Source organism: Phasianus colchicus, chromosome 3, assembly GCF_987193195.1.
Source record: "Phasianus colchicus chromosome 3, bPhaCol1.hap1.1, whole genome shotgun sequence".
Lineage (NCBI taxonomy): Eukaryota > Metazoa > Chordata > Aves > Galliformes > Phasianidae > Phasianus > Phasianus colchicus.
Genome location: NC_143438.1, coordinates 49,476,608 through 49,491,454, shown reverse-complemented (window position 1 = coordinate 49,491,454; position 14,847 = coordinate 49,476,608). Strand labels below are relative to the sequence as shown.

The window sequence follows — 14,847 nt, the reverse complement described above, 5'->3', positions numbered from 1 at the left end:
TCTGTACTAACTGCATCTTTCCCACCCCTGTGTTTGTGAGCAAGTTCAAGGAGGAAATCTGACAAACAGGAGGACTGAGTCAGGTTTTACAAGGGAGGACTTGACCCATAAGAATCCATGGAACCCAATGGACTTAAGAGGACTGAGAGAACCAGCTACCATCCTTGCAAGGCTGCTTCCCACCCTTTCTGAAAGGTCTTAGAGTTCCAGGAAGGTTCCTGATCACCAAAGAAATGCCCAGGTTTCATCCATCTTCTAAAGATGCCATAGGGTCACTGGAAAAATAACGTGGCATGTCCCCATGGATGGTATTTCTCATCATTTGAAGAAGGAAAATGTGACTGAGTATTGTCACTAAGGGTAGGTCATGCCTGAGCAACATGGTTGTCTTCTATAATGGATTTGCAGATAAAGGGAGAATAGTCATTTGTTCCAAAAATTAGGGAAGAAAGCAAATTAAATTTTAAAGTTTTATCATAGCTCTTCACAGGGATGAGGGAAAAAAATCTATGTGGACTATCCTTCCCTTTTCCATGTGAAGTAAAACCACAGCCTCACATAGAGGACACAAGCATTAGGAGAATCATTAGGGTTAAAGACTTTTCTAAGAAATAAACAAACAAATAAATAAACAAAGATAACACCGTTCCTTCCAGCATGTACATTTTATTTGATTTTTAAGATTTCAGAGAGCAAATTTAGAAAAATGCTGTTGTGGGTGGAGTTGGACCTCACAGAATCACTGGCCTACCATCACTGTCTACAATAGCTACCAAACATCTCCATAGACAGAAAAAAATGCAATGCCATTTTTTTGATGATGAAACAGATATCTGGATAGTGAAACTTTGCTCAGAAAAGCAAACTTGGCAAGGAAAGTACATTTTTGTCAGTGCACGAAAGGCATGCCCAAAAACAAATACTGAACAAGCATACTAGCAGAAGCCTGAAAAGTATCTATTGGAGAAAGGAAGACTTAGGATGAGACTAAGACAGCTTTAATGCTGAGAACAGCAACAGTGGCTTAATTCGGGAGCAGTTGAGCACTTAGAAACACACAGCAAACTCTGCAAATGTACAGGTGCTGAGTGAACACTGTAAATCAAAAACACTGATCTCTAGTGATTTCAGTTCTCTGCGTGGTTTCAAAATTACTGCGCGCTGTGCTCCCTGAAAAAAACTCTTCTTTATCAGTGCTGCAGAGTTTTTACCATTTTACCTAGTCAATAATTGAGTAGGCTATTTTTCCAAAGTAATCAACCCATTTAGTTATAAAATGCAAGAGATTTTCTTACACAGATTTTTTTTATTTTTTCATTTTTTTCTTTACTGAAAGCATATGAGAAAAGCAGGTAATTCAAGTCTTAACCAATTTGGGCCTGCCTATAGCTTCTCTGTTGAGCAGATGTCCATTTAGTAGACACTAGCTATTCTATAAATGTTTCAAGCATGTACATGCAGGTGGGTTTCATTTTGTTTTGTTTTTTTTTCCAGCCTTACAGAAAAGTAAACCCCACAAAAATCTGTGCCAGCACCTTAAGTCATGACAGTGAAAGCAGCTGTGCTCAGTCAATGGCCTCTTGAAATTTATCACCTTGCACCCAGGCTCATAATGCATACTACTACTTACATAAGGCAAGGAAGCAAGAATAAGATGTGAAATGCTATCACCTGCCAGTACAAAAACTGGCAAGAGAAATCTTCAGCTCCAGGCCTCTAAAGAGAATGGGATTTTAGCTCCTCAAAACCATTAACTTCTGTGCTATGTTAAGCTGTTTGTATGCACTTGGGCTGTGCTCACAAAGGGGTCCTCTGTTTTAGCAACGCTTCTATAGCCCATTTCAAATTTGATACTTATTCCAAAAGAAAACTACTTAAATCTTTATTATTCTCTGCATTATTCTCTGTTAGATTTCTATTTCTGTATTTTTTACATACAAACGTATAGATGACCGTCTCTACTCTGCCCTCATGAGGCCCCATCTGGAGTACTGCATCCAGGTCCAGGGCCCCCAGTACAGGAAAGAAGCAGAGCTGTTGGATAGGGTCCAGAGGAGGGCCACAAAAATGATTAGAGGGCTGGAGCACCTCCCCTGTGAAGACAGGTTGAGGAAGCTAGGCTTGTTGGCTTCCTCATTGCAGTGTTCCAGTATTTGTAAAGGGTTTATAAAAAGGAGGAGAATCAACTTTTTACAAGGGTAAACAGTGATAGGACAAGGGAGAATGGTTTTAAGCTCAAGGAGGAAAGCTTTAGATTAAATGTCAGAGGGAAGTTCCTTACAGAGTGAGTGGCAAGGTGCTGGAACAGGCTGCCCAGAGAGGCTGTGGACTCTCCATTCCCGGAGATGTTCAAGAGCAGGTTTTATGGGGCCCTGAGCAGCCTGGTCTAGTATTAAATGGGGAAGTTGGTGGTCCTGCCTGTGGCAGGAAGGCTGGAAGCTGATGATCCTTGTGGTCCCTTCCAACCCAAGCCATTCTATGATTCTATAATGTGTATATATACATTAAAATAGAGGGAAAAAATACAAACAGTAACACTCATCCATCCATGAAAACCTTGAGGAAAACTTGCAACACTCAACAAAAGATCTGACACCTGGAATGGATTATAATCAGGTTCCATTGCATTACTCAGCCTTTTAGCACTGCATATTCACTCCCGTTTTATTAATAGATATTTAAGACACCTGTCTATCAGCTTTCAGACAGACTTCAGTGAACCTCCTTCTCAATAAGTGAATATGGCCTCTGCTCAGTTATAGAGATGATTTAGTTTAAACATCACTCTGACGTAGCTCTGCCAGCTTGAATTTGTTCCAGCCATTTAGATGGAATATCTTTGCACTTGCAAATAAACAGGAGAGTGTTGTCTGTTCTCATACAGACAGCCAAAAAACTCAAATGCAGCATGAACTTTGTACTGCTTGCTCTGCTCATTCACAGGAATGTCATCACGTGCCAAAGCTTGGCCTATCTTCTAAGTAATCAAGGAGTGCATGAATATGGCACTGAAGATGATTTAAGCATGACCAAAGAGGCAGCCACTACCAGGAGAAAAGCTAGTGCTGGTAAAGAGAACTGTTTATGCCTGTGATTATTTTGATAAGCAGTCCCAAAATTTCATTACCATGGAAACATCTGTTTTCTAAAAATGACTCAGTTACTTATGCACACTCATTGTGTCCTACAGCACCAAGAAGGGACCGCATTATAATTAAAAGAGAGAGATGTTGGATTAGGCAGTCTGTACAACTGAATAATGCCCTTCACTGTAATCATAATGACTACAGAGCACTATGTTGCCTTCATAATACTTTTTAAAAGGAAATGTTACTCCTCCTGTGGGTTTTACAGGACATGTCAAAACTGTAGCACATCTTTCTCCTCTGATAGCTTGAGGTCAACAAATTGTACATAAAATTTTAAGTCAGCACATACAAAAAGAGGCATGTCCCCTCCAATGAACATATACAGAGATATCTATAGAAGAATTCTTCCATAATACTAAAAAGAAGCACTTCAAGCCCATAAGTCAAGAAGAGCATCCAGTAAAACTTTGTTATTAATTTCATTCAAGACAGTGTTTAATCTTGAATGAACCAGCATAAAAAGAAAAAATCTGAAAATCAGCAAAATAAGAACAAGTATGTGCCTCTGCCTACTCTTAACTAATGCCATTAGCAAACAAATGTTTTTCTCTATTTCTATTGAAGAAATGTGAAAAAAGGCAGTAAGAGACAAATGTTATTTCTGACTCTTTTACTTTAATGCTCTAAACAGAAGGTGTATCATTTGATCTCACTGCTGCCAACTTTTGGGGACATAATATTTTCATAAAGGCCATTTGAAATCTCATATGACAGAGTGGGTAAAGAAACGGGTTCAGAGAGGAATTGATCCACAAGAGCCAAAATGTAATTTCATACAGGATTGGATGGACACATTTTCCTTGGCAGGCTCCACGAATAATCATTAGTAATGTATATGGGGCCCAGCAAATGGCAAAGACACACACAATTATGGCAAGCGACTTTGCAATCTTCTTGTCTCTTTGCAGTCTTGACCGAGAATTTGCACGGAAAGATGCAGAGAAGTCCCTTTTGACAGCCACAGGACTCGTTGCTGTTGGAGATGTACAGTTAGATGCCAGTGATGGTCTTGATGACCTCATTACTGATGAAACGCTGTTCTCCATTTCTGATAAAGAGGATCCTCGCCTCAGCAAAAAACAAAACCTCCAGGACACACTGCTGCTCCCTGGAGACTCACAGTATTGAATGCTGCCGCGCCGCTGGCGTCTCTGGATGTTGTAGAAGATGCTCACGTTGAAGTAGGTGACTGAGATCAGAGGCACAAAGAACTCCAGGGTGGATGCACACAGGAGGAAGTACCAGTTGTTGAAGAACTCGGCATAGCACTGCCCTTCGTCTACCATGCTGCAGCCAGTCATGTATTCCCAAAGGAGAACTGCCGGAGAATAGAGCAGGAAGGCAAGAATCCAGATGGCCACCATCTTGACAACAGGGCTGGACATCATTCCCTGCTGAGCTCTGTAAGATACCTGTGAGAAAAGGACCTGTCACTTATTAAGGTAACTTGTTGGCACAAAATAATATTAAAAAAAAAAAAAAAAAGTAATTACCCAAATACAGTATTTGTTCTTCAGATTCCTTGATGCCTAGGGCATCCTCTCTTTTCCAAGACCCCAAAAAATGCTATTAATCTTGCTCATCAAATACTGTAGTTCCGCAATTTATTTTAATAATTCAGGATTGGAGATATGTAGAAGTTATGATGCCCTAACTACTGCCCTAAGTGTAAAAGAACATGGCTTGGTTTCATCATGACTGCAGTAAGGTAGAAATGAGGAATCACTTTATGATTCTTCAAATTCTCATGCTCATAGGACAGTGAAAGCAGCTGTGGCTGCGCAGGCAAAAGCAGAAGCTTTCTGTATTAGACAGGTTGCTATGAGACACTGCAAATACCAGACAATATAATTATTTCCTCTTGCCATAAAAGAAAAATCTATCCCCAACACATGCTTTAACATGTCTTCTGATTGAAACATTTCATTTTAACACTCACTTTACCTTGTAAACATCTTGTTGCATTGCTACAAATGTTGATGTTTTGATGTCTACTCAGACTGCATTAATTTATCTTACAATCTACCTGTAAAAATCTATCTTTAAAAAAATGTTAGGAGTTAAAATTATAGCATTCAAAGTTAGGAACTATCAAAGTTAAACCTATCCTTGTAGCATTTCAGACAAACATGCTTGCTCTTGGAACTCTGAATCTTTTGACTCTCGAGATTATCAGCCAATGAGGAGCTGGACAACTGTATATAAGACATACCATTAGACATTTGTCATCCCAGGCTTTACTGAGATTCAGAACTATCTTCCTCATCAACTTCCTATAGCACCTGCACGTTATACAAATATTCATGAATGTTGTCTTCATTAATTTTCCTATTAGGCATGAGGGGCATCATTGTCCCAATTTTATCAGTGAGTAGCAGAGTAATGGCACATTTTTACAGGCATTATTTCAGAATCTCAGTTTTAAACCTCTGGGCCTGATGTTTCAGACTCCCTTACACCTTAAAGCACCAGTTCAGAGCACAGCTCCAATTCACTTCATCTGCAGTAGCAAATTTGCAGCCCTCTGCGAGACCACAGGCATCCCAGTTTAGTAGGCAGATAACAGGAAGCTCAGCATAACGTCACAAAAATTGAGTGAAATGACTGGGCCTGACCACACATCAGCAGCAGAGGTGGATCCTGAGTTGAAGAGAAGTATGACCTCTTTTGAACAAAAAGTTACACATTCTTGGACTCACTCCATTCTAATTCCCCAGAGGAGAAAAACAGAAGGTGATTATATATGCAAAGACCATCAACGCTGCTTAAGATCATCGGTCTGGTTGAGTTGCAGAAGACTTTATAATTTACTTTTTTCACATTCTGAGCTCTGCAACTTCATTAATATATTGCAGTACTGCAATTTGTTAAATACAGGGATTTTCGTATTTTTTTCTTAAAAGAAAAACAAACAATAAAATACCAACCAACCCTAAAACCAGAACACCAAAGAAGAGAAAGAGATACGAAACTGAATGAGCACTTACCAAACAAGAACCAACTGATCTTACACACAGCTCATGTCACTCTAGCTAACAGACTCATCAAAAGCATAGGATATCAGTTGTCTTCCACCTGAACACAATACCAAGAGCTCAAAAACGATGAAAATTAATATTTAGTAGATATCTTCTGAAGAAGAATGATAGTACTCAAGGAACACCTCTTCTCTCTGCACATTTTGTTCCCTTCTTTTCACTTAAAAGGATTTATTTCCATATAGCTGCTAGTTGGCAGCACATGTCAGTCGCTTCTGGTAGTAACACAGATCACCATCTGTTCTCCAGTCAGTCCATCCCATGTCTCTCTCCATATCCCCCTCTCCAAAAAAATCATAGAATCATTAGGGTTGGAAAAAGCCACTGAGACCAACTAGTCCAACCGTCAGCCCATCCTCACCATGCCCACTAAACCATGTCCCTCAGTGCCACATCCACACAGGTTTTGACCACCTCCAGTGACTGTGAATCCACCTCCTCCCTGGACAACCTGTACCACTGCCTCATTGCACTTTCAGGTAGGAATTTTTTTTCCAATATCAAACCTGAACCTCCCCTGGCACAACTTAAGGCCATCACCTCTGGTTCTATCAGTGTTACCTATGAGAAGATGCTGACCCCCACCACACCAGTCTCCTGTCAGAGAATTGTAGAGAGTGATAATGGCTTGAGAGCAGCCTTGAGGAGAAGCATTTGGGGGGTGTCAGCTGATGAAAGATTCAGCATGAACCAGCAGTGTGTGGTTGCAGCCCAGAAGGCCAATCATTGCACCTAGAGAAGCATGACTGGCAGGTCGAGGGAGGTGATTCCGCCCCTGCTTGACTCAATCCAGATTTCTTTTTTTTACCACTCTTTAATGGCTAAAGTCTAGGTCCTCCGCACTCCCACTGCCTCTGTAGAGTAACAAAATAGTTTCTAATCATGTAAAAGGAGGGAAATGCTGAAATCATGAGAAAGACTTTATCTTTTCTCTAAATCCCAGTGCCATAGCACCTACAGCTAGGAAACATGTAGAAAAACTCTTTTTTCCAGTGTAATTCATTGAAATATATCTGACAGAAAAAAAATCTTCAGAGGATTTAGTTGCTCATGTCTTCCTAATCTCTATGAAGTCTTTGCAAATTTTGCATACTTGGGAAAATTTCCAGAGGCCAGGAAAAAGCAGAAAGGGCGACCTTTCTGCCATAGTTTCTCACCTATTACAATATACTGAAGCATCAGTTTCTCCAGTACAGTAATAGTGCAACAATAAAGGCTGGCTTAGCTTCTGGGGTATTTGTGAATATTGAGTTTTACAGAAATCTCGAAATACATAAAGAAAAAGAGAAATGTTCTTACCGCTTTTGTAACTGACAGGAAACGGTCATAGCTGATAAGGACAATGTTAAACACTGAAGCTGAACACACAAGATAGTCCATAAGCAGCCAGAGCTTGCATAGTCCTTTTCCCAGGTGCCAGGTCCCTGTCAGGGCATAAGGGATGTATAGTGGCATGCAGAAGACACCTATGGAAATAAACAAATTGCATATGTCAGACAGCACCCCAGTCAGTGCTGTGCAAGCACAGAAACATTTCCACGGTATCTGACAAAAAAAAAAAGTGATGCTGACTGAAATTACCAGGTGGAAGGCCCTGCATGCTCATGCAACCAACGAACACTTTGCCACTTTCCAGGCACCAGTGACATTCCTATGTTTACGATATTTAGATAATTTTAGATTTAGTTCTTAATACACTACGCTGCTGTAAAAGGTGAAGAGATTCTTGTAAGATTTTTAGGTAAATAGGAACTCTCAATTCCTCTTGTTCTCCCTCTCTACTATGAAACAAGAGATCTCTGTATGTTATAGATCCAGAAGCAAAGAGATGAAGCAGAAGTTGTTGAAGATCAAAAGACAGATTGTATATGTTAGAAGAAAAAAAGAAAGGACTCTGCAAGAATAAAAATACATTCTTTTAGCAGTTAGGATCTGGTAGAAATTTAAGATGACCTAGGCATATCCCAACTCTAAACTGTGTAGCTACAGAACTGAACTACAGATCAGTTTGATGTGTAAGTATGCAAAGCTTTTCATCAAATTCAGAATGGAAAACGAGACAAGTGTCATCAAACAAATGTGTGGAAATCAGATAATGCTGGGTAAACTGTACTTCTTTCCTTGGTAGAGGCAATCTCATACTTCTCAGCTAGATGCCAGTTCAGTGTGGTGCAAGACTGTGAGCAGGACAACAGGACACCATTGACTGGTTTTATAGTCACTGCTGTTTTTTCCTCCTGTCACCCATAAGGAGCCCCATCTCACAGTGGGGGAACTGCTGCCATTGACAAAGGCTCAGGGAGAAAGGCTTAGGATCTATTGCCTGGCAGAAGAGGACTTGAGAGCAAGAGGCAGGAATCCCAGCAAAGGACGTGATAGGCTCAAGCTGACATTTGCAGGACTCCTTTAGCCCTGCAGTTTGGTTCAGCTACAATGAAGCATTTTGACTCAGCAGCACCTATCCCAGTGATAAGACTGCTGAGGTTTCCGTACAAAGCCTACACAAACAATGCTGTTTGAGAGTGAGACAAACAGGTGATCATGGGGTGCCTCAAAGATCCTTGAGGTGCACCCATACAGCTGGCAACAAGAGCTCTGCAGCACAACAAGGCAGTTAGAGGCTGGAAGAAGTCATCATCTTTACATGGGAAGGATTCTAAACATTATACAGAATAAAAACAGTCTCAGATTTTGTTGTGATGTGACAAGTCAGAATACAGACTCCATGAAAGAGCCACTTGTATCCATAACCATTCATTTACATACACATTTATTGCCAGGGCCATTTAACAGTTCAGATAATTTCAATACATCAGTCTTCAATTGCACATTACACTAGCTTTTTAACTATACATTTTTTCTCCTAAGTTGAAAAATAAACTGTGTTCCTACCTATATAGATTTATAATAAGCATCTTGAAAATAGCTTGATTCGCTGTTTTTGTTTATTGACACAAACAAATATTCTTAAGAAATGACTCTTGATAGTCCAATGTTCAGCAAAATATTAAAAAATATTATTAATCACTATTTAGTTGCAAACTTTAAGTAATTACCTGATTATTAAGCTACGGTATATTGAAATAAAATATATCAACAACATATGCAAGATGCCCCAGATAATGTGTACAGTGTGTGGTTTCATTATTTAATCTTCAGTTGACTCATTACAGGCAACTCCCATTTTTTATTATTCCCTATTGGTTCACATATAGAAGTGGTTTGTGTGTTTGGTTTTGTTGTTTTTTTTTTTAACTAAAATAACATTAAACATCTATTTACATAGATCAACTCTGTACCAGCCAAAACCAAGTCAGACCCATTCCCTATGATAATATATTTCTGTAAATAAGAACCGTTACAAATATTTATGTAAATGTTCATATTTAATTATATGGAAAATGATACATTATGTATCTCATTAGAATGCATTTTGAGACACAATAAGATGCTGAAACACTTATGCAGTTTTCATTGTCACTTACCCTTCCCCATGCCACACAGCTGGGAAATATTACTACAAGAAGACATCATCCACCTACAGAAGACACCCTGCTCCCCCTAAGAGTATTGGAAAGCAAACATTGCATGCTTCCCATTGCAACTTACCCACTGCAAAGTCAGAAATGGCAAGGTTGAGAAAGAAATAGTTACTCCGATGCCTGAGATTTCTGTCCAAGATGAAAGCCAGGATCACCAGGACATTTCCGAAGACTGTGACCAGAGCCAGCAGCACCATGAGCAGAGCCAGGAGCACCGACACACCCAGGGAAAACTGAGGGGTCGATGGCTGTGGGGACAACGTCCCATTACAGGGTCCCACCATGCATGGAGTTCCAGCCATGCTGTTGTGATTGTTGAGCATCCAGGTCTGTTCAGTCCAGGCAAAAACTTCCATTGTTCAGAAGGCTGAGATTCATAACAGCTGAGATGAAAAGGCTAATAGACATCCAAAAAATTGAGTCAAGAGGAAAAAATTGAGAGGTTCTGATAACAGGTAAATGTTTTTCATAAGATTTGTAAAATTGTAATAAATAGTAACATATCTGTAACCATATGCAGCTGTAGAAGAGCTACCAGAATGAGATCTGCAGTACTTCAAAGCTCATATTTTTGAAATGTAAGTTCTTGTTTATGCAACTTGATACTTATCTTCAGAGGTCATGAGGGCTGGAGGAAGATTCTCTTTCCTCTCCCTCATTTTCCTCTTCCTCAGTTTCCGCTCAGAAACGTTTTTCTCATTACTGTTACAGACCTCAACTATTTCAGGAAAATATTTCTTAATCTCAGGTCCATACCCTTATGAAAATTTGATTTATGTTGCACTTCTAATTTCATCCTCATGTCATTGTATTTCAACAACTCTGTGGTATGTTTTTGCTGACCAAAGGCGTGGTTCACTTTGCTGTTGCAGTTGTTCTTCCTCCTGTTCTGAAAGCTGGTACCCTTTATATAAGCATACGCACCGTCCCTTACCAGAGCAATCCAATGCTCTGGGATCCAATGAGGATCCCAGATTGAGGATCCAATGCTCAAAAATCAATTTCAAAACAACTTGTAGCAGCCTGAGGGACACACGTTGCTACCACCCCAGAATTCAGAGCAGAAATGGTACTGTGAAAAGTGTGAACAGGAGTTTTGCAATTAACTTCAACTGAACTGGCTGGAAGGCCAGGTCAAGAGAGTGGTAGTGAATGGAGCTAAATCCAGCTGGCAACCTGTCATGAGTGGTGTTCCCCATGGGTCGCTGTTGGGGCCTGTCCTCTTCAATATCTTTATTGATGACCTGGATGAGGGCATTGAGTGCACCCTCAGTAAGTTTGTGGATGACACCAAGTTGGCTGGAAGTGTCGATCTGCCCGGGGGTAGCGAGGCCCTGCAGAGGGAGCTGGACAGGCTGGATAGCTGGGCTGAAACCAACGGGATGAGATTCAACAAGGCCAAATGCCGGGTCCTGCACTTCGGCCACAACAACCCCAGGCAATGCTACAGACTTGGGGCAGAGCGGCTGGAAGACTGTGTAGAGGAAATGGACCTGGAGGTATCAATTGATGCTCTGCTGAACATGAGCCAGCGGTGTGCCTGGGTGGCCAAGAAGGCCAATGGCATCCTGGCTTGCATCAAAAATGGTGTTGCCAGCAGGAACAGGGAAGTGATTGTTCCTTTATTCTCAGTTCTGGTGAGGCCGCACCTCAAGTGTTGCATCCAGTTTTGGGCCCCTCACTGCAAGAAAGACATTGAGGCCCTGCAGCGTGTTCAAAGAAGGGCAACAAAGCTGGTGAGGGGTCTGGAAAACAGTCTTACGAGGAGCAGCTGAAGGAGCTGGGATTGTTCAGTCTGGAGAAGAGGAGGGTCAGGGGAGACTTTAGTGCTCTCTATAACTACCTGAAGGGAGGCTGTAGCGAGCTGGGGGTCGGCCTCTTCTCTCGTGTAACTGGTGGTTGGACTAGAGGGAATGGCTTCAAGCTGCACCAGGGGAGATTTAGGATGGACATTAGGAAATACTACTTCTCTGAAAGAGTGGTCAGGCACTGGAATGGGCTGCCCAGGGAGGTGGAGGAGGTGACACCCTGGAGGTGTTCAAGGAATGTTTGGATGTTGTGTTGAGGGACATGGTTTAGTGAGAACCATTGGTGATAGGTGAATGGTTGGACTGGATGATCTTGTAGGTCTTTTCCAACCTTGGTGATTCTATGACTTGGTGAGGAAATAAATGCTGCTTGTTGGAAAAGACCTACAAGATCATCCAGTCCAACCATTCACCTATGACCAATAGTTCTCACTAAACCATGGTGATTCTGTGATTCTGTGACTAGGCTTCTCCTTCCACACTAGTGGGAGAAATCATGAGTCAATGAAGACACTTGCAGAGAGCTGTAAGCAGAACACAGTTGTAAAAGAATCAATCATATTTACTACAGGTTCTAAAAACACTTTAGTGTTTAGACACTTAAATTTTAAAAATGTTGGCTATTATGTCTGTGCTTCGGTTGTGGGAACAAATTCAATAGCATTTGCAAAGCACTTGTGCTGAATGTTTGAATGGCAACAGTACAAAAGTACAAAAACTTTGCTATCTGTACACATAACTGCACAGCATGCACATGTATTTCTGCTTTGAGCTTAATCTCCATACCCGGTTACACTGGAAATGTAGAAAACACACTTAGGATAGTGGCATTCCTGTATGGAGCCAGATGATTGGCTCGATGATCCTTGCAGGGCCCTTCCAACTCAGGCTGTTCTATAGATTTATGCATTAGATTGTAGTTGCTGCCTTTCTTCTATTAGCAGTATCAAGGTTGACATGAAGTCTGATGTCTCAGATATTGAAAAGAAAATTGAGGTCAAGTTCATCTAACTCTGTCTCCTGTCCACCTTAGCGGCCAATAGCCTAAGGAAGAGGATAAGGACACAGCAAAATGTACTGCTGGTGTGCTTCCCTTACCTCTGGTGAATCGTGGTTCAAGGCACTGATACAGTACCAAAAGTGATGGTCAGCTACTTTATTTTCACTTTGTCTGATAAAATCACTAAGTTCTTTCTCCTGCAGGTTGCTGATAAGAAAAGGCATAACAGAGCCTCTGAGCCCTATCGGCCTTTAAAGAGGGTAACTCCTGTGTGATCTAAGCCAGAGTACAGCAGGGAAATCATCATGCTTACTGACAAATCACAGATCCTATGCAAACTGTTAGCATATCCCAATTATACTCACTTTCCCTTTCCTTATACGTAACGTGACCAGTCCTTTTTCACCAGTCTCACCTTATCATGGGGCAACAGCACATTCCCATTCATTCTAAGTCTCAACCTATGGGAAGAAGCACTGAACACAGGGCAGCTCACTTGCACACAACCAACTTGCTTCACATAGTCATATCTCCTGGAGGAAAGTGCACGAGAGGTTTAATGGAAGACACACTACATGAGCTTTTGGCAAACTTTTTTTTTTTTTCGTATGTGACTAACTATGATTAAACCAGTTGGGAAAACTCGTCTTGCTAGAAAAATACCTGAAGTGGGTACTGAATAAACTTCTGATTTTCTACTGGGGCCAAGGGGGCATGTGTTTGATTTTCCTTAATAAATTTACAGTTTGACAACAAAATCTTTCTGTTAAAACTGCTGCTTCACTTTAATATTATACATTTTATGAGGACATTATTTTTAAGATTAAAGCTATTTCAAGCCTCTTTTGTAACCCCTTTCCCTTGCTGGATCCCACTTGCTAGTTCACATAAGTTATTCAACAGAATCTGATTTTCCATCAAGTCATGTCCTGCACTGAAGAACACGGTGTCCCACACTGCTTTAATTGATTTTTCAACATGTTCCTCTAGATCCTTATTTATAAATCTTTAACTTGCAGGAAAATATTAAATTCTCATAGTTTACATTGATAAACGAGATTAATACATCATTTAGTGGCAGAAGTTCAGAACATCACAAATTTAGGATAACACACTCAGCAGGAACATGAAGACTGTGCAACTGTAAAGCCCCCCAAGTTAGATCTTTAATTTATCAAATGCAAAGGCTGACCCCAGCCTTGCTACCTGGCACAGGAGGAAGCTGTACTTTATCTAAAGCTAACCTCATGTCAGCACACTTCAACCAAGTGCAAAAATTCACTCCTTTGCTGCTATCAAAAGCAGTTTTTGCTTTTTCTGCTCCACTGAGCTTCACCACAGAAACCTGCAAAAATAGTGACAGAAAAAACAAACCAGAAAAACCAGAGGCTACAACTTCAAGACCCTACCCTGAAACGAGAAGTCATTTGTCAGCAACATAAAAACCAAATTCTAAGGAAGTTAGGTTCTTGTTTGTTTGTTAACTAGCCAGCTGCACTATACACAATGATGAGTGTAAGGATAAAAATGTATTGCATGTGTCAGCTGCCGCTCTGTTCTGCACACATTAGGTTATTACTGTCCCTCATTACCAATCCCACCGTGAACATCCTAACAAATCTTGGGTACTTCAACCACAATACAAAGAGCCAAATTTTTGATCCTGCCACGTAATGCCACTGCTACTCTAACATTCTTGTACTAGAAAGCAGAAACCATTGTATTCAGCTAAGCAGTAGGATACAGCCTCCATGAAACACAGCTAATAATCAAAGAATTATTGCAAGGTTTTTAAGGTCATGGGGTCTACCCTCTAAGGACAAAATCCAGTGTCGCAAAACTCTTCAGGAAAGCCACACAAAAACATTCTTAGAATAAAGGAAATTGCACACACAGAAAAGGAAGAGGCTGCACCTCTTCTTACTAAAATGTCCACAGGACAGCTAGCCATGTTCCCACTTCATGTTCCCACTGAATGAAGCACAGTGAAAATAAACGCTCATTTCCATTTTGATAACCTACTTTCAGTGGTCTGTTACCACAATTTTAAGTCACAGAACATTCATTTCGCTCACTGACTGGATGATCTATATGGCTTATTACATTTACAATGCAGTTAACAACTTGTTTCTTCCATTTTGGGGTTTGGGGGTTTTACCATCATGGAACACTGAAATACAAGGTTCCTGAGGACAAGGGACAGCAATTGCCAGACGGTTAAAAAAAAAACAAAAAAACAAAAAAACACTTAGTGGTTACAAACCTCAGGCTGAACACACAAAAGCTCAAACTCTCTATGTCAGCTGTTGG

At 40.7% G+C, this 14,847-nt stretch overlaps 1 protein-coding gene across 1 annotated transcript; it reads right to left on the bottom strand.

Moving 5' to 3' along the window:
• Positions 1-658: 658 nt before the first annotated feature.
• LOC116242176 (histamine H3 receptor-like) lies at positions 659-10,281 on the bottom strand. The gene is made up of 3 exons (XM_031612814.2): positions 9,797-10,281; positions 7,487-7,653; positions 659-4,561 (listed from the first exon to the last, which is right to left on the bottom strand). The coding sequence occupies exons 1-3, from the start codon at positions 10,083-10,085 to the stop codon at positions 3,773-3,775; spliced, it is 1,245 nt and encodes a 414-aa protein (XP_031468674.2). The 5' UTR covers positions 10,086-10,281; the 3' UTR covers positions 659-3,772.
• Between the last annotated feature and the right edge of the window lie 4,566 nt (positions 10,282-14,847).